We start from the raw sequence: 18,693 nt of genomic DNA on the forward strand, positions 1-18,693 counted from the left end.
AAGAATTTTAACTTTTAGTCTGCATACATTTTTAACACTGTAAATCATTTAAACATTTTCTTTGTCTTTGAATCTCTTTACTGTATGTCTCTCTTTTTCTGACTACACGAGCCTTTAAATTACTGAGCAATATGAGTAGGATTAAAGCCGTGGCTTTGCCAGGTAGATCCAGTCCATTCCTTAGCTTTCCAGCCTCACGGCTGAGGTACCGGTTGTAGCCATGTTTACTGCCACAGCTCTATGGCATTTCAAGGTCCCTGCCAGCCAGCTACAACAGACAACAGTCAAGTCCTCTCTCTGTAGCCGGCCCTCCTGCCTCAAACAGTCAGAGTTTGTCCTGGCAGGATGGCCCAGAAAGCCAGCATTTTAAAACAGCACAACTTTTTTCCTGCTACGGCTGAAAACCGAAAAGCATGCGTTCATCTTTTCACCAACGCCGTTTCGTGGCAGGAACTCTTAATGAGCTGCAGGGTTTTGCAGCTAAAGCTGAGTCAGGAAGCCTCTCTTAGATGAGAGCGCTTGCTTGCCTCTAGCAAGCAGAGCAGACCCAAGAAATTTCTGCTACCAAGAAAACATGCTTAAATCCATTCTTTCCCAAGCTTTCTCGGGCTTTTTGTGGATTCAGTTAGCCACACGTCTGGGCGCCAATCTTTGTTTCAGCATATTTTTCTGTATCGCGGCCTGCATGAGAGACATGAGACTAGGAAGTTGCATTTGGCTCTGTTTTTGTGTGTTTGGAACATTTTCTTAAGCTGTTTTAGGTTTTGTGTGGATACATGCCCCACATTGGAACACCACTTGTAGGTGGCCTTTTCTGTCCCACCAGGCAGTTCCCAAATAACCACACAGATACTATTATATTATTTATAAATGCTTGCCTGATAGCTTAGGCTTGTTACTAACTCATAAACTTAAATTATAAACCCATATTTCTTACCTAAGCTCTACCACGTGGAAGTACCTTTTTTTTTTTTTTTTTTTTTTTTTTTTTTTTTTTTTTAACAGGATGTATTCATCTGCTTCCCCTGGGTCTATTGGTGAGTCACCCTCAGTCTTTCCAGTCTTCTCTTAGTCTGGCTTTCCCACCTAACCTTTCCGGTCAGCTATTGGCCAATCATCTCTTTATTAACAATGTAAGCAACACATCTTCACAGTGTACAAAAGGATTATTTCACAGCAACGTACTTGTTAGGTTTTATCTATTGTGTGTGTGCTAATGTAAACAATACCATCTTTTTTAAAAGTCTGGTTGTTGATTGTTGTTATACTAGAAAGTGTTGCTCCAGTCGGCTGCACAGCCCCTCTAAGTCTGTAGAGGCCATTTATATGTTCACCTATATCCAGCAGCCTTGTTCAAACGGTGTATTAGTTCCGAGAGATCTTGCAGCTGTCTTATTCTTTGGGATTTTCTACATAAACAGGCACCTGCAAAGAAAGCTTGTTTTCCTTTACAATCTGTAGCATTTCTTTTGTTTGTCTGTTTTGTTTTATTAGACTAGCGAGGACCTCTAGTATAGTGTTAAATGGTTCTGACCTCAGTGTGGATGTATGGTCAATTATAGGGCTTTTGTAGATATGTTTTCTTTTTATTAAGTTAAGAAAATGGCCCTGTGTTCCTTGTAGAGTTCTGTTTCTTTTAAAAATTATATGTGTTTATTCTCTCCCTCTATCCCACCTTTCCTCCACTCCCTTCCCCTCCTTCCCTTCTTTCCATCATTTTTGGGCACAGTTGGTGCTAGCTCATATTGGAAGACTCTATTCAGTTTCTTTGATCTGTTTTTCCGTCTGCTCTTTAGATTGGTTGGCCATTGGCTCATTCTACTGTCTGAAATCCATGGTTGACCCTCTGTAGTGAGTTTTCCATTTTGTTCCATTTTCTCTTTATTTCCTCTCTCCTTTGAGTCAGCTTCATCGCACTTGCCTGTATTCTTTAAACATGGTTTTGTTTAGTTTTGAAGCATATTTAGAGTAGCTGTTTGGAAGTCTTTGTCCATTAAGCCCAAAAGCTTGTAACCCTCAGAGAGCATGTCTGTTGATTACTTCTGACTCCTCCACCCCCAGTTTAGTTCACATTTAATTTTATTTTTTTTCCACATTTCTTCATTTGGGGTGTGTGCACCTGCTATGGCATGCCTGCGAAGGTGAGAGAACACCTCCATTTCCACTGTGCGAATCTCAGGAATTGAACTCAATGGTCAGGCTTGGCAGCAAGTGCTTGACCAGCAGAACTACCTTGCTGGCCCAGGTTACACTTCTTTATTCCATCTAACAGTCTCATAAATGTTGTTGACTACGCTGTACATTGATGCAAACAGGGTTGTTATTTAACCCTTGAAGGTACTGGTTGTATTAGCTCAGTTATTTAGAATCTGGATTGAATTAAACCTCTGTCCACTGTGTCTGGTGTCTCTGAATTTGGGTTTTTGTGTGCTTTTCTAGTTAAGCTTAAGACTTCCTGGAGGGGTTATGCCCACACTGGTGTCCACATAGTGTGGGCCTCAGCTAGATACTGGGTGAAGACAGTTGTTCAGTACTGTAAGACATTCTCAGCTTGTGGAGCCAAGTGAGCAGCTGTACTCTGGGCTGTTTTCCCATCTGTCTCAGCACGGATTCCCTCTGACTGCTGCTTTAGTTCTTCTCTGTGTGCACAGGTGTGTGTGGGTAATTAACACTGGCTCTGGTCTCTACTGTGCAAGCTCATAGTCAAGCTCCAGTCAACCTGAGGTTTGCAAAGAGCATCTTAAGCCTTGCAGGGCAAGGGCCATCTTCTTGGGACTCTGTTGAGTGTCTGACTGATCTGCCAGTCCATTGCACATTCCAAATGAAGCAGTAGCCTGGTGGGGCGGGGTGGGAGCTAGTCTTTATCCAGCTCTGTAGATTGTTGAGTGCACTGGCAACACCCAGGGTCGATGAGCCCTTTGTGGGATTAGGGACTTTGGTTTCCAAAGCCTGCCCCACCCTTTGCTGACGTTCTGACTGGATAGAACTGGGGAGGGCCAGGGGCAGCTCCTGGCAAGAAAGTGAGACTTTGTACTGTTCTTTAGAATCCAAATCCAGCCCCCCCCCTTTTTTTTAATGAATAAACACTTGTCAGTCTGTTGACTGTCTCTGGTTTATTTCCAGAGTTACTGAAATGGCTGTTTTTGACTCTTAACTAGCTCTGCAGTTGCTTTCTTGGGGAGAGGATTTGTGAGCCTCTTCACGCCTTTATGCCAGAAGCCAGGCACCCCAGTCTCATCAGGTGCTGTGATATGCAGTCCTCCTGGTGGGGGCCATCACCCCCAGGATTGATTCCTCAAGCTCTGGAAAACCTGCATGTGAAACTAGGACTCAGTGGTGATTTCGCCACACTGCCTCTCGTAAGTGAAAATGGTCGTTAGGCGTTGTAAATAAGGACTTAATTTTAAAACAAGCCCTGAAGAGGGGCTGGAGTATGGACCTCACCTCTGCCAAGTTGGCCAGCGCCTGTCTTGTTTATGCATCAAAGTTGACAGTTGGGTCCCTTGGACTGGGAACGGCATTATTTTCTCTTCAGTTTAGTTGGCTGGCAGCCATTTCCTAAAAGAATCTCCTAATCGAATTTTTCCAGGTTGGAAAGCTGTTTAGGCTTTGCTGTGCTCGAGGTTGTCTGGAATCTAGGCGGGATGTATTCTTAACTCTGAAAGGAAATTATTCATGGCTGACATATTAGAGGAAACTAAATTGAGAACATTGGGTTATTACAGAACATTAGCTAACTGACTTTTGGTGCTACTTCAGAAAGACTGCCAATTAGATCTTGGAGATAGGAATAATTGTCCAGCTGTAGCCCACTGGATGATTAATGTCTGGGGAAAAGCGCCTTGTTCTCTTCCACCTTAGTGGGGCAGCACACATAAACACCAGGAGGACTGGCCACTCTTGCTCAATAGGATGCAGATGCATGGGAATTTTAAAGGGCCAGCGAGGGGAAGCTACATCAGCTGTGGCATTTTGTCTTTCATTTTTCTGGACTAGTGGCTCTCAAAATGTAATCTAGTAGGAACCAGGATCTCTGCCGTGTTCAGGAGGCTCGTGTGTATGAGATTATTTCATAACAATACTGGGAGACTCATGAACATATTCAAAATAATTTCATAATAGCATTGAGAGGTGGTTTGCTTATTACACTATTGTTAAAAAGTAGCAGAAGTAGTTATGAGAATTTAGCTGTTTTCGGTTAAGCCAGACATGACTAAAAGCTAGTAAAACCTGCCATTCTTTTCACTATTTTTTTGTTTTGAGTCATTGAAAAAGGATATCACTGTGTAGCTCAGGCTACTCTCAAACTCCTAATCCTTCTGTGTTAGCTTTCCATGTATGGGACTACAGGCATGTATCATGCCCAGTTTTGCTGTTTTTTTTAAATGTCATTACTTTTATAACATGTTATTTGTGCTAATATGGATAGAACTTAACATTATTTTAAATTCCTAATATAAATACTGGTATAATTCACATTAAAGGTCTTTGAGGTTCACTAACTCTTTTGAGAACCAAAGCATGAACACTATAGGCTGAGGTGATAGCTCAGTGGGTAGAGTGTTTGCTACATAAACATGAGGGCATGAGTTCCCATTACCCCTGAGAACCTATGCAGAGAGCTGGGTTTGGCAGAGCCAGTCTGTAAAACTGGGGAGGGCTCATGGGGGCTTGAGATCAATCAGACAGTATAACCTAGCCACAGTGTTGAGCTCTACATTCGGGGAGAGACCCTGTTTTTATAAGATGAAGAGTAATAGAGGAAGGTACCCAGCATTAATCTCTAGCCTCCACACAGACATAAAATTCACAGGTCAAAAATGTATAAGAATAAGACCAGTTGTATACGTAGACTTATGTATTTTCTTTTTTAAAGTAAAGAAAAAACCCAACAACTTATTTTGTGTGTGTATATATGCCACAGTGTGTGGAGGTCGGAGGACAACTTGTAGGGGGTTGGTTCTTTCCTCCATCATGTGGGTCTTGGCAGTTGCCTCATCCATAGTCCTTAGGCTATAATGAACCTAACCTACCTACCTACCTTCCTTCCTTCCTTCCTTCCTTCCTTCCTTCCTTCCTTCCTTCCTTCCTTCCTTCCTCCCTCCCTCCCTCCCTCCCTCCCTCCCTCCCTCCCTCCCTCCCTCCCTCCCTGTGTGTACATCGCACCAGCAGAGACCAGAAGAAGGTATCAGACCCCTTGGAGCTGGAGTTATAGGTGGTTGTGAACTACCTGACATGGATGCTAGGAACTGAACTCTGGTCCTCTGAAGGAGTAGCAAACTTTTAACTGCTGAGCCATCTCTCCAGTCCTGTGGACTTCTTTTTGTTGCTGTTGCTTTTTGTGTGTGTGCACTGCTGATGCCCCCAGGTACCCTGTGCAGAACAGACATCGTTGTGCATTAGAACTTTACCCTTTGTGCCTCCTGCTTCCCAGAGAATTGTGTGTGTTTGTAACTCCTGACTCTTTATAGTACATAGCAAGGATAGAAAGAGTGTCTATTACAGACATCTTGATCTTGAGAAAATTCTTAAACTGAAAATTCATATTCTGAGACTGTCTTTATGGACAACTTTGTAATATATGTGTAATAGTCTGTTGATGTGCTATAAGTCACTATACTTTACAAATTGCCACAGCTCTTGTGGCTAAAATGACATACACTTGATGATCTCATGGTGTATGTGGGACCCTCCACTTAGGGTCTCAGAAATCTGTACTGAAGGTGTCATCTACCTGCACAGTCGTAAGACTTGAGTGGGGAAGAATCTGTGTCATATTCTTTGGGGTTGTTGGCCGAATTCACTCTTTGTGGCTGTGGGAATGAAAGGCCAAGCCTCCCTTTAGCTGTTGACTAACGACAAAAAGCTCTTGTCACATGACCTTGCAGTCTATCATCTTCCTTCTTCTAAAGCAGCTTAGGGTAGAGATGGGAGAGCATTTGCTAGCAAGACAGTTTCATATAATACATTATCTCAGAGTCACCCATCCATCTGCTTGACCATGTATTCCGTGCATGAGAAGGAAATGGTTTCCTTTTCATGCTGCAGGGGAGGGGCTTGTGCTGGGTTGGGCACCTCAGGATGGTGAGGAGCAGGCACCAGGTCATCTTAGAGCCTGTGGCAGTATTTTGAATTTACAAAGTCAAGCGAACTCAAATGGTAATCTGCAGATAGACCGAGTTTTATCCTTGAAGAATATTAAGCCCAGCATGGTGGCACACACCATTAATCCCAGCGCTAGAGAGTCAGAAGCAGGCTGATCTCTGTGAGTTCAAGGCCAGCCTGGTCTACAAATCAAGTTCCAGGACAGCCAGGACTGTTACCCAGAGAAAATCTGTTTCAAAAACCAAACAAATAAGCAAAAAACATTTTCCCCCCTTTTCTTTGGAAGACCTCAGAGAAAGACTTAAAGCCGGGAAATATTTTAACAGTAGTCTCCGAGGTCGGAGAAGTAGTTCGGTTGGTAGGGTGATTGCCTTGAATGTATGTGTAAAGTCCTTCGAGGGTTCAACCCCCCCAATACTAGAAACAAAAACAACAACAAAAAGTTTCAAAGCAGGGATGGAGAGATGGCTTAGAGGTTAAGAGCATTGCCTGCTCTTCCAAAGGTCCTGAGTTCAATTCCCAGCAACCACATGGTGGCTCACAACCATCTGTAATGAGGTCTGGTGCCCTCTTCTGGCCTGCAGGCATACACACAGACAGAATATTGTGTAATAAATAAAAATAAATAAATATTTAAAAAAAAAGTTTCAAAGCAAAGTGAAGATTGCAATGTGGCCAGGTAGACAGTGGCGGCTCACTGAAGTTAAGGGACTAGAATGGAGTAGAGTAGAATGGAGATGATGGCCTGTAATCCTCACCCTGCTAGCGTGAGGCTCGTATCTGCGTTTGCTTCTCGGGTAGCTCGCAGCTTGGGCTGTCACAGTTGCCTCTGCCTGATGCTCCTTTGTGTGTACTTTTTTTTAGCTCAGAGCCTTTGGCATTTTCCTGGGGTCTGATCAGTAAGACAGCAGAGTGTCTGTAGCCTGCCCTTAGTTAAGATGAGAGGCATTCAGAGGCACTGATTGGTTTTAGAAAACCTATTGTGACTTTAGTCTGGGGATTGGGCTGGCAAGTCAACTGTCCTGATGGAGCTAGAGCTGAAGCTTGGTAGTAGGGCACTTGCCTAGCATGCACAAAGTCCCAAATTCAGTCCCCAGAGCTACAGTAACAAAAGCCAGTCCCAAGAGAAGAAAGGCATGGGAAGCCTGCTTTTTGTATATTGGCACACACCTGTAATTCTAACAGCTCATTCAGAAGCTAAGGCAGGGGGATCGTGAGATCAAGGCCCGCCTGGACCACTTAGTGAATAGATGGCAGGCAGAAGATTGTTAGGAGAAGGTAGAAATCGGTGAGTTAGAAGAACATAAAAGAATAGCCGTACCTACCTAGGGCAAGACAGCACTATGATAATGGAATTTATAATGAAATTAAAAAAAAAAGAACTTGCCCCTCCCCCAACGAAAATGAGCAAATCTGTTTAGATTAAGAATGTATTTCTAAGGAAATGAGTCTTGTAGCTCTATACAGCAGCATTATTTCCTTCTTGGCCACTAACTAAACCTACACCAGGATGCTGTTCTGAATCACCCTGTTAATGATTGTGCTACCCGAGGGGTGGTGGAGAGAGATAGCAGTTGGGTTACAGAGCTTTAGGGGCCCACCACACTCAGCTCCAAATAACCACATGGAGGCTCATTCTTACTTATAAATTCCCAGCCTTAGCTTGACTTGTTTCTTGCCTGTTTTTCTTAAGTTATCTTACCTACCTTTTGCCTCTGGGCTTTTATCTTTCTCTATTTCTCTATGTATGTTTCATTTCCTTCTTATTCCATGTCTGGCTGAGTTTCTAGGTGACTGGCCCCTGTTGTCCTCTGTTTTTTCTCACTCTTCTCTCTCTAGTCTCTTTGCCCGCCAGCTCCACCTATTTCTCTCTTCTGCCTCATTATCAGTTGTTCAGCTCTTTATTAGACCAATCAGATGATTTAGACAGGCAAAGTAACACAGCTTCACAGAGTTAAGTAAATGCAGCATAAAAGAATGCAACACATCTTTGCATCATTAAATATTCCATAGTATAAACTAATGTAACACAGCTTCAACTAATCCACAACAAATAAGGGTCTTGTTCTGCGAGTACAAAGAAATCAGAAATGAGCTAACCTTATTGTTTGTTTTAAGTTTGAAAGTATCTGAATTGTGTGCACTTACCAGCTTCATCTTTCCTTGTGAGCATGGACGGGTCGTCAGAGTCCCTGCTTATGTGATGTGCGTCCTACAGGGTTATTCTGCAGAACCCTTGGAAGACACCCTTGAAACAGATGTGTGCCAGTTACTTTGAGAACACCTCTCTACACAATCCTGTGTTTTGTGGCCCTAAACATTTTAGTCAGTTTCTGTCTGTGGGTCCCCTAGATTGTGGGTAACTGGAAGGACCAATCCTGTGTTTTGTGGCCCTAAACATTTTAGTCAGTTTCTGTCTGTGGGTCCCCTAGATTGTGGGTAACTGGAAGGAGATAAAGAGGGAGCTTGGGGAGAGACCTCCATAGACTCTGGGCTTCTTGGGTCTGGAATCTGAGGACAGTCTTGGCCTCTTCCGAGAAGGTCAGTAGGTTCCAGGCCATGCCCTCTCCTACAGAATCAGTGTTTCTGGTTTTAACAGCCCTCCCAGCTGTCTTACCTGGAGATTGAAGTTGAGGGAATGGTGACACCTGGCTTTGTTTGTGACCATTGTCTGTCTGTTCTATGTAGCGATTGTCAGTTTGAAACTGAACTTTTAAGGGCAAAAGTCAGGACTTCCGAACACCTGCCAGCCTAGGCTTGGCCAGTCATTCCATGAGGAGGGCAAAAAAGTAGAAACAAAAGTGTCGAAGAAGGATGACCCCCAAGGTCATCTTCAGGAACCTGACTGGGCTTTAGGTTTAAATAGAGAAGGGTTTGACCTAGAGCTAGAGTTACACAGTTCCGGTCAAGATGCTCTAATTGCTGCAGATCTGGTCCTGCCCTGTGAGGTGGTCTCAAGTTGTTAGTACTGTTATTATTGCTTAAATCAGACCGATCTGGCTTTTGTAAGTTTACTCTTGCTCCAGGGCATGGTCTTGCTGTTTGGATAATGACCTGGCCTGTCTGTTCTGCCAAGTGTGCTTTTTCCTGGAATCCAAAGTAACCACAGGTCTAGGACAATTTTATCTTTGTGCCTTCAGTCTGGAAGAGAAAGGAGATAGTTTAGGCATCACCGGTTTTTAGATAGACCTTCCTTAAGTGATTGACACACCTAGGTGGCGTTAAGGCTGGATTCTGACCAAAGTAGACAGACCCACAGTGAGAATAGAGGTGTTAGGTTTTCATCTTGCTCCTATTGAACTGTGGACCTGCAAAAGCAGCTCCCAAGGGCCTGTTAAATACTCATTTATTCTCTCCACTTGCGTTGTTTGGGTTCTGCTTACAGTGTGCTTTGGCTCTTCAAATTGCCTTTGGAATCCCAGGTTCCTTTATTCGTTCTTCTCCTCTTTTCCTTCTTTCTCCTTCCTTCCTCTCTTCATTCTCCCTATGCTCCCTCCCCTTCTCTTAGCATATTTTAAAGCTTTGTAAAGTCTTAGCTTTCAGTTTTAAGTTGGTTAAAAACAATCAATGCTAATCTTTTTAAATAAAGCAAAATATAATACTTTTCAAAGATAGTGGGTTTCTGAAAAGTAAGTCTACAAGCTCTAGAATGGTGTTACTGAGTTGTGTGTGTGTGTGTGTGTGTGTTTCCTTTTTCTCTGTGAAGGAATGTAAGGTGACACCCAAGGACAGAGGGATTGTTAGGAAGCAAACCCAGGACAAGCCCCACCCTGTACCTGTAGCTCCTCCCAGCACTTCTCACCCCACCCCCTTCCTTCCTTAATTCCTCTCTTTTGGGGGCGGGCCTTCCACTTCCCTTCCCCCAGCCTGATATCTGTATAACTCAGGCACTTCTGAGTTGCTGGTCTCTTGGCCAAGGGTGCCTCACTTGGTAGGTTGCTCCTCTTTGCTCTCCCTCCCCATCCACTGTGATCTTATGGTTTAGTGTGCCGGCCATGCTCAGCCTGGATTCTTCCCCCTGCCTGCTTTCTCCCTATTTCTACAACAAAAATCTCTATACTTTACAAGTAGCCATGTCCTTCTCCATTTATATCCACCTTTTTTACATTCGGGAACAAAGCAAGTTAGTCAACATTTTTTTTTTTCAACCAGAATTTTAGTTTGATAAAATTTAACTTCTTAAAAAAACAAACAAAAAGCCCTCCAAACAGTGGAAACAAGTTTTGTTAACTCTAGCATCCACAAAATTCAGCAGTAAAACCCATATCTTAATTAGAATGTTTTTAATTCCTGTTCTATTTTTATGCATTCATAGTGTTGCCCATTTATATCAGTTTTTTTTCTACAACGAGTCCAAAAGTGTTATTTCGAATTATCAAATCGCATGAAAATTGTCATTCTCACAAAAGGATTGAACACCAACCATGTCGTGTTTCAGGAGGTTTACACTTCGATTCCGTCTCTAATGGAAACAGCAGATTCACTGCCCATGGGAATAGACAACTCCCCGGTTCCTGCCATGCCCCCCTACAGAAAGCAAATGATTGAAAACAAAGCAAACACAGGAATTTTGCGACAGATGCTGAAAATGGGGGGTCATGTAAACACATGAGTCTTTTGGAGGAGTTTTTTGTGTATATTAAAGTTTGAACTCAATTCCTGGGAAATATAAATAGGAAAAATTCTAAGACTGTTCTAGAAACTTCTTGAAAGCTCTCTTGGCTTTCTAGATTAAAATATAGTGTTGCTCCAGGCTCTGATGTGGGGAACTCATTAATATGGAAGGGTGGATTCAGACGAAAGTTTTGTGAGCACTAGGATGAGGGAGGTCAGGAACCCTAGTGTGACTTTACCCATGGACCCAGCAGGCCCTCTCTCCACTGATGTTCCAGAAGCACAAGTGTGGTGTCCTTGCCCCCCACCCCCAGAACCCACAGTCTCTTCTACATTTTCTGACACTGACTCTGATACTGTTTTAGTTTTGTCTCCTTTAATCCCATTAAGGAGCCATCCAGGATTGTGCTATGCACTCTGTCATTTTAGTCCTGGGTGTTTCCACAGCCTTGGTCTTGGATGACCTTCACATCATTTGAAGTACACTGAAGTATGCGCTGTGTGTTTCGTACAGTCTCTGTTTTGTAGAGTCGGCTGTTTCCTTCAGATTAGATTGAGATTACATGGTCTTGGCAGGAACACCGAATAATGAGCCCTGTGTGTTCTTGGTGCATCTCTGCAGGAGGTGCTAGGCTTGGCCCTGTTATTGCTGATGTGAACTTTGGCCACTCCCTTTCCATAAAGGACGTCTGCCAAGTTTCCCCACTCTAAAATTAGCATTTGTTCTTGGGTAAAATAAGTACTTGGTGAGGAGATATTTTGAGATGATGTAAGTATCTCATTCCTTACCAGATGTGCATCTGATAGTTACAGCTTCCATGTTTGTTTCTTGCCTGAATCCGTGATTGCTGTGCTGGTTGCAGACTAGGAACTCTCAGCTGTTGGTCATCCCTCCCACCGTCAGTAACTGGCATTCTCCTGTAAGATACTCTGCCCCCTCATCGGAGAGGTTCTACTCTCTTGTTGGTATGAACTCACTGATTCTGATTTTATCCAATGGGTTATAATCTATTACCATCAGTGGTTTAGTTTTGTTCTGTAAATTGCCCCGCTGAAGCTAGTGAAGAGGCCCTTATGTATTCTAGCTCTGTGTCCTTCTGACAATGTCTTACCATTTTTGTCTTTCAAAAAAATTTCTTTTTAATTTATTACTGTGTGGGCAGTATGGAGGCCAGCTTGCCTGAAGACATCTTTGTGGAGTTGATTCTTTCCTTCTACCATTAAATGATTCTGGGACTTGAACTTAGGTCTCTGGGCTTGAGCAGCAACCAACTGCCTTTATCCACTGAGCTATGCCTCCTGCTCCCTTTTTGTCTTTTAATATTCCTTTGAAGTTATTTTTCTCCAAGGAGTTCTAGTTCTTTTTAGTGGCAAATAGCATTCAAAAAACCAGTGTGTAGGCCCTGCCTGGGTCTCAAGGGGACAAATATTAGGCTTAGACTGCTGGTTTAGGTGCCGCTGGGCGGCTGATGTCCTTGTCCACAGTCTCCAGACTCAGGGGCCACCCTAGAATAGGATCTGATCTCAGGCCATACTCGCCATATTTTCTAGATGCTTTGGAAGGTGTTATTCTTCTAGATAAATTATAGAATACACACAAGCCTCCTTCCCTGGCTGTCATTTTGAAAAGTGTTCACTTGAGGTTGTTGTTAGCTTAGGGGAGAACTGCCGGACAGGACTGGGTCCTCCTGTTCAGGAGTAAGAGGTGATTTCTATCCCCCTGCCCCGCCAATTTACCTCAGTAGTTTTTGTTCATAAATCTTGTCTCCTGCGATAACCATTACAACGTTATTGATCATGGTTCTCTGTTTCTGAGCTGCGATCTTGCTCTGTTGCCAGGTTGTTGTTTTTTAGATTCCTGGCCTCCAGTAAATCTTTTACTTCAGCCTTCTGAGAAGCTGGGACCTCAACTTTTTCTACTTTTGTATTTGTGAATGATATCTTAGCATTTTTTTTCCTTATGAATTTACATAAAAAAGTGCCTATGCCACGAATGTATAGTTTGAAGCTTCATTAAACTGCATCATCTGCATCAGTAAATGGGACACAGAAGCACCGTGAACTTCCTTAAAAGCCTTTCCTGGTCACACAGTACCTGCTGATTTCTGTCCTTCCTACAGCAGGCTTTTGTGTGTGTGTGTGTGTGTGTGTGTGTGTGTGTGTGCTGGGGGGGGTGGGGATACAGATGCTTGCGTTGCTTTGCTTCTCATTGTCAGGAAAGTAGGGCATTGTGCCAGTTAATTACCCTGCCACAGACTTCTTAAGAGTTTCCTGTGTGTGCCTGAATGAGGGGCAGTGATCAGTGCTTTCACAGGTTTTTATCACCAGCTTTACAGGGTGTGTGGGTGACCTTGACTCTTCTTCTTCTTCTTCCTTCTCCTCCTTCTCCTTCCTCCTCCTTTTCCCCCCTTCTTTCTCCTTCCCTTCCTTCTTCTCTTCCTCCTCCCCTTCTTCCTTTTCCTCCTCCTCCCCTTCCTCCCCCATTCCTCCTCCTCCTCCTCTTTCAGACAGGGCTTCACTGTGCAGCTCCATAGAGTGATGACATTCTTCTAGTTCCTAAGTTAGTAGGGGCTCTGCTGTTCAACAAGTGAGGACCCGTTTTGATCTTTAGTTCTAGTGTGGTGAGCATTTTCTTGCAGACTATGGACTTTAATTATGTCTCTGTTCTTGCAGTCCTATTAGTTTATTTTTAGAAGTGTACTTCTTCAAACCTTGAAAACATTTGCACAGATAATTTACTTTTTAATTTAAGATTTTATTTTGCAAGTTTTATACATGAGTATTTTATTTATGTTATGCCATAAATAAAATGGAGTTTTCCCCAAACCAACTAGGAGACTGAGTCTTGTATATAGTTTGCAAATTTGGACCCTCTGTGTGTCCAACGTGTTGGAGTGATCAGAGCCCCAGCTCAGTTGGGGTTGGGTTTTTATAGTAGCAAAGGTAGGGGTGAGGGATTTCTAAGGTTCAGGATCCCTGACTGACATTTGTCTAGGGGTGTCCTAGTGAAAAGCGATGGATGTGTGCTAGCAGGTGATCCTATCTACAAGGGTTGAAATCTTAGGAATTTCCTCTGGATGGTCTGTTCCTGTAGTGCCAGCTTATGACACCTGGAACCCGGTGCTGCCTGCTGTGGCAGCTGTGCGGCCTGGGCCCCATATGTGGCCAGGCTGCTCTGGGTCCCACAATTTATAATACTTTAACCCCTCTACCTCCTTCCTTCAATGGCTCCTTTGCCTTCCCCAGCCCCGTCTCAAATTCATGTCCTCTGCTTCTTAATGATGACTGTGACATATGTTGTATACATGTTTATATGTGTGGATTTTCAGCCTGCTGTGTCTGTTTTGTGTTGCTCATCTGTGTATATACAGGGTTCTCTGTGGCCACGATGGCCAGTAGAGTCATGGTCCGAGGAAAGCAAGAAGGCAGTTTGGGTCATCATGACTCAGTAGCCAGTGCTGGTGCAGACTTTGAGAGTCTGACCTCAAGTAGTTTATTTTAAGCATATTTACCACACACATTTGGGAAGAAGCTTCCTGGTGATAATTAACTCAATCCTATTTGCACAGCAAAGCTGAAGACATGATTACATCGACACTCTCTGTAAAGAACAAGTGACATCTTTCATAAAGATGGGTTCTGTAGAACAACTAAAAGAACAAGCTCAAGATACAGCAGGGTGGGGGTGGGGAGAATAGCATGTTACAGATTGACCGAGACAGACAGATTCAAGGGTCTAGGGGAGGGTTTGGTATGGGCTGACCACACAGAAAGGTCACCAGGCTGTTAACCAAATCTGCTCCCAATTTCTGGGCTGAACAGAGGCTATACAGCGATAGCCCTGTGTGTTTAGCATTCCTGGTTACCCTAGGCTTCTGTGTGACCACAAGGGCCTAAATGTATTCTTACTTGTCCTTACGGCTGACTATTTGGGGTTGGATAACCTATCATGGTGTTCATCCCTGCAGAAAACTGGTTCTCCATCCCTCACCAGCCATTGACTGCCTATAATTAGTTATCTGGGGGTGAGGAACTTGCAAAAATTCCCTCATACATTGGCATTTTGACCAGTTGTGGATCTGTAATAGTTTTCCTTCTGCTGAAAAAAAAAAAAAAGCTTCTTTGATGAGGGAGAACTATACTCATCTGTGGGTAGAAGGATAAGCATTTAGAACATGTTAGAGAGTACATTGGGTTAGTAAGCTGGCAGAAGTAGGTTCTCCAGGGTCGTGCCTAGCCTACCGCCTTAGACTGTAGAAGTGTGTTGTTATTATTTTTTAAAGACATACACTAAAAGACAAATCATACTAATGGTTTTTTTTTTCATCTTGCTTCTAGAAAAACTCATTGCTTATCAACGAGAATTTCTTGCTTTAAAAGAGCGTCTTCGCATAGCTGAACATAGGATATCTCAGCGCTCCTCTGAGTTGAACACCATTGTCCAGCAGTTTCGCCGCGTAGGAGCAGTAACTAATGGAAGTAAGGCTGCACTGAATACGTTCTCAGGTACTTTAGAAGTAGTGTACGTTCAAGGGGCTTTACGGAGTGTGTGACTGGAGAGTTCTGTGAACATGCCAGTCAGCATGTATTGCCCTTCTCAGAAAAAAAAATCACACAAAATTTGCTCTTCTGGTGAATTATAAATGCGTTTTTATTAGTTGCTGAATTTGATTATGACGGACACTGTTATGTTTCAGTTGTGTGCCTTTCATCAGTAACAGTGAAAAGACTGTATCTTTTGAAAGCATTCATAAGGAGATTAAATTTTAACTTTTGGGCTGGCAAGATGGCTCAGTGGTTAAAGAAAGCTTGATGCCAAGCCTAACAGCCCTGGGTTCAATCCCCAGGTCCCACATAGTATACAGAATGAATCAGTTTCCCCCATTGTCCTCTGACTCCCCACCCCCTCAATAAATGTTTTAAAAATAAAAAAAAAAATGGATTTTAACTTTTATTTCAGTATGCTTATGATATAGCCAGTGTTAGACCTTAGATGGCCTCTGAGGAAATCTATGAGCTGCTGGAGCAGTCCTTGCTCTTGCTTCTGTTTGATAATCAGGAAGAAACCTGGCTTATCATCATGCATACTTGGGAAGTGTCTGGGCCTCTCCTGGGGTCTTCTGGTCAGTCAGAGGACCACTGCTTCTCTCTTGTGGTGCTTTTTGCCTCTGATAATCCATTTGTTTGGTGTTTATTTCAGTGCGCCAGGCCCCATTGCTCTTTCCAGGCTGGTATTTTAGATTCAGCTTCGTGTACTCCAAACAGAGCCAGGCAAGGATGCCTTTCATCTTGATATCAACACCTGACCTTGTTTTCAGAGTTTCATGTTTCTCCCTCTCCTCCTGAGGGCGCATCTGTATTTTGTCACTAGAGCGTTTTTGATTACAGAAGGCTCCAGTTCAATCAGCCGGAAGCCTGTGTCTAACAATTTCTATTAACAACATTTTTGTTTTCTTTTAGTCTTTCTTATACATTTTTTTTTCAAAATATCTTTTTGAAATTATACTCTTGAGCATTTTTACATTATCGTTTTTTGTTTAAGACAGTTCTTTGTAGCTCTGGTTGTCTTGGGACTTGCTGTGTAGAGCAGGCTGGTCTCAAACTCACAGAGATTTGCCTGCCTCTGCCTCTAGAGCACCAGGATAAAAGCTTCACACCATAATGTCTGACCTTCTTCAAAATGCTATCTACATTAAAATTTTATTTTACTGGGATAAGAGCTCCTCCATAGCACAGACTGACCTGAGACTGCTGTCCTGTTTCGGACGCCCTAGTGCTCGGGATTAGAGCTGTGTACTCACCACCCTGGGTAAAACACTTTAATAGCGAATATGCTAATCATAACCACAGCAAATTAAGCATTTCCTTCTATAATTAGCAAATGAATGTTTTCCTGGGTCATTTTTCCTCCTCCAAATCACAGCTCTGTGAGAAACATTTCTGTGTATCAATTGGTTGTATTTCTGGCAGCCCCTGTGATCTTCATTAGATTATGTTTTGCTGACCGGTGATTTTCAGACATGTGGCACCATTCCTGGAACAAGACAGAAAGCAATTAAGTGTTTGTTGAATGCGTAAAAGCCAAAACCATCGAGAGGAAATGCCTGAGTCACAGGACGGGCTGTTTCAAGGCCTTTGATTCCGCTGAATGTCTAGAGCAATGATTATACCATGACTGACATTTAAGCATCATTCAAGCTGTTTCTGGTTGCTAGGTAGGAATAGGATGTGATAACATGGATTTCTTTACACGTGAGATTCACCTTTCATTTCATGTATGATATTATGTATGTGAGTTTGGTATGGGTGTTTTTTTTTCCCCCTGCATGTATGTCCATGTACCATATGCGTGCCCGAGGAAGCCAGAGGAGGGTATCAAATCTCCCAGGACTAGGTGCTGGGACTCAGTCGTCTGGAAGACCTGCAGGCACTTTTGACTGCTGAGCCATCTCTCCAGCCCTCTTGTTATAATTTTAACGGTGGTGTGGTCACAAGTCCTTCCTACTAACTTCCTTGTTTAGAAAGTGAAATTTCAATTTGATGAAAATTCAAAGCAATATGTGTAATTAGCAGAAGCTTTTACTCCGCAGCCTATTCAGTGAGTCATTGGCTCCCCTAGATGAAAACTGAAACCACTTGAAGATTGACAGGTACTGAGCATTTTCTGCTTCAGCGGTTTAAATTTTTTCACTCGCATTTTTTTTTTTTTGAGAAATATAATTTCCGTATAAAAGTTTGGTGAAACGTTAACGCACAATGGAAATGAAGGGTAGCCTGGAACAGTGGCACATGCCTGGGATAGAGACGGCTTCGTAGCAGATTTGAGGCCAGCCTGGGCTACATATAAGGCAGGAGAGTGAAATTTGGTGGTGGCCGCTGCGTTTGCGGTTGACTTCATAAGTAGATGACACATTTAGAGCCCACTTATTTGTAATTCTCATAAGCGTTTGCTGGTTTTCAAGAGAGAAAACCAGAGGCTTCTTTCTGTAAGGGTCACTTAATTGTCTTTCTGTGTTTCAGATAATACCATAAAGCTACTAAAGGAGTTGACAAGCAAAAAATCCCTTCAAGTGCCAAGCATTTATTATCATTTGCCTCATTTATTGCAAAATGAAGGAAGTCTTCAGCCTGCAGTACAGATTGGCAATGGAAGAACGGGAGGTGCGTGCACTGTGTGCCTGTTATCTGTACTGTGATTGGGCAAGCGATTTTTGACTGCTAGGACAAAGGATTATCCCCCTACCCCCGCCAGGACTGTATGGTGACCTTCCCCTTCCCCCTTCCCCCATGGGCTTGAAATCTCTGCACAGCGACTTGGGGCTCAGTCCAAACTGCTTGTTGAAAGGATATGGACATTTCTTCTCCATATATCAGATTGGGATTCAGTAGACATGTAGTTCAGGCAGACAAATGCTTAAACATTTGTAAATTTTCTGTTTTAAAGATGGGGAAGTAGAGGGATGGCCTTACCCCTATGTCTTATCCCAGCACTGATGGCTCTTTGCAGTCCTGCCAGGGGGTGTGTCTTAGTCTGCACCACTTTTCCCTCTCACTCTCACGAGCTTTCCCTGCGATAACACTTGAATACGCGGCTTTCTCTCCTTCCCTTGTAGCCCTTGAATTTTCCTTATAGGACCTTTTGACTACTTTATATATTTTGTAGCTACAATTTTTGCTCGAATTTAAAATTTTTGACTTAATTGAACTTGGATGTTTTAGTTTGACCTTTTCTTCATATATTTTAAAATGTAGAGTCCAGAATTGATGAAACAGTCTGGCGGTGGTGGCGCATGCCTTTAGTCCCAGCACTTAAGAGGCAGAAACAGGTAGATAGATCTCCATGAGTTCGAGGCCAGCCTGGTTCTACAGAGCTAGTTCCAGGACAGCTAGGATTGTTACATGGAGAAAAACATGTCTCAAAAAAAAAAAAAAACAAAAACAAAAACAAAACAAAAAAAAACCCAAATGATGATT

The 18,693-nt window shown here is 43.0% G+C and overlaps 1 protein-coding gene across 2 annotated transcripts in view; it reads left to right on the plus strand.

The window, feature by feature from the left end:
- Positions 1-18,693, plus strand: part of Mgat4a (alpha-1,3-mannosyl-glycoprotein 4-beta-N-acetylglucosaminyltransferase A) — an 88,216-nt gene that overhangs the window by 26,254 nt on the left and 43,269 nt on the right. The window contains exons 3-4 of one of the 2 annotated variants that reach the window (XM_050134536.1): positions 15,058-15,225; positions 17,740-17,880. In XM_050134536.1, the coding sequence (XP_049990493.1) occupies positions 15,058-15,225; positions 17,740-17,880 (309 nt within the window). The remainder of the gene's footprint in view (positions 1-15,057; positions 15,226-17,739; positions 17,881-18,693) is intronic. The other variant, XM_050134537.1, reaches the window with a different exon arrangement.

The sequence above is a fragment of the Alexandromys fortis genome, unplaced genomic scaffold, assembly GCF_014885135.2.
Source record: "Alexandromys fortis isolate MF-2015 unplaced genomic scaffold, M_Fortis_MF-2015_v1.1 scaffold_20, whole genome shotgun sequence".
NCBI classification, from domain to species: Eukaryota; Metazoa; Chordata; class Mammalia; order Rodentia; family Cricetidae; genus Alexandromys; species Alexandromys fortis.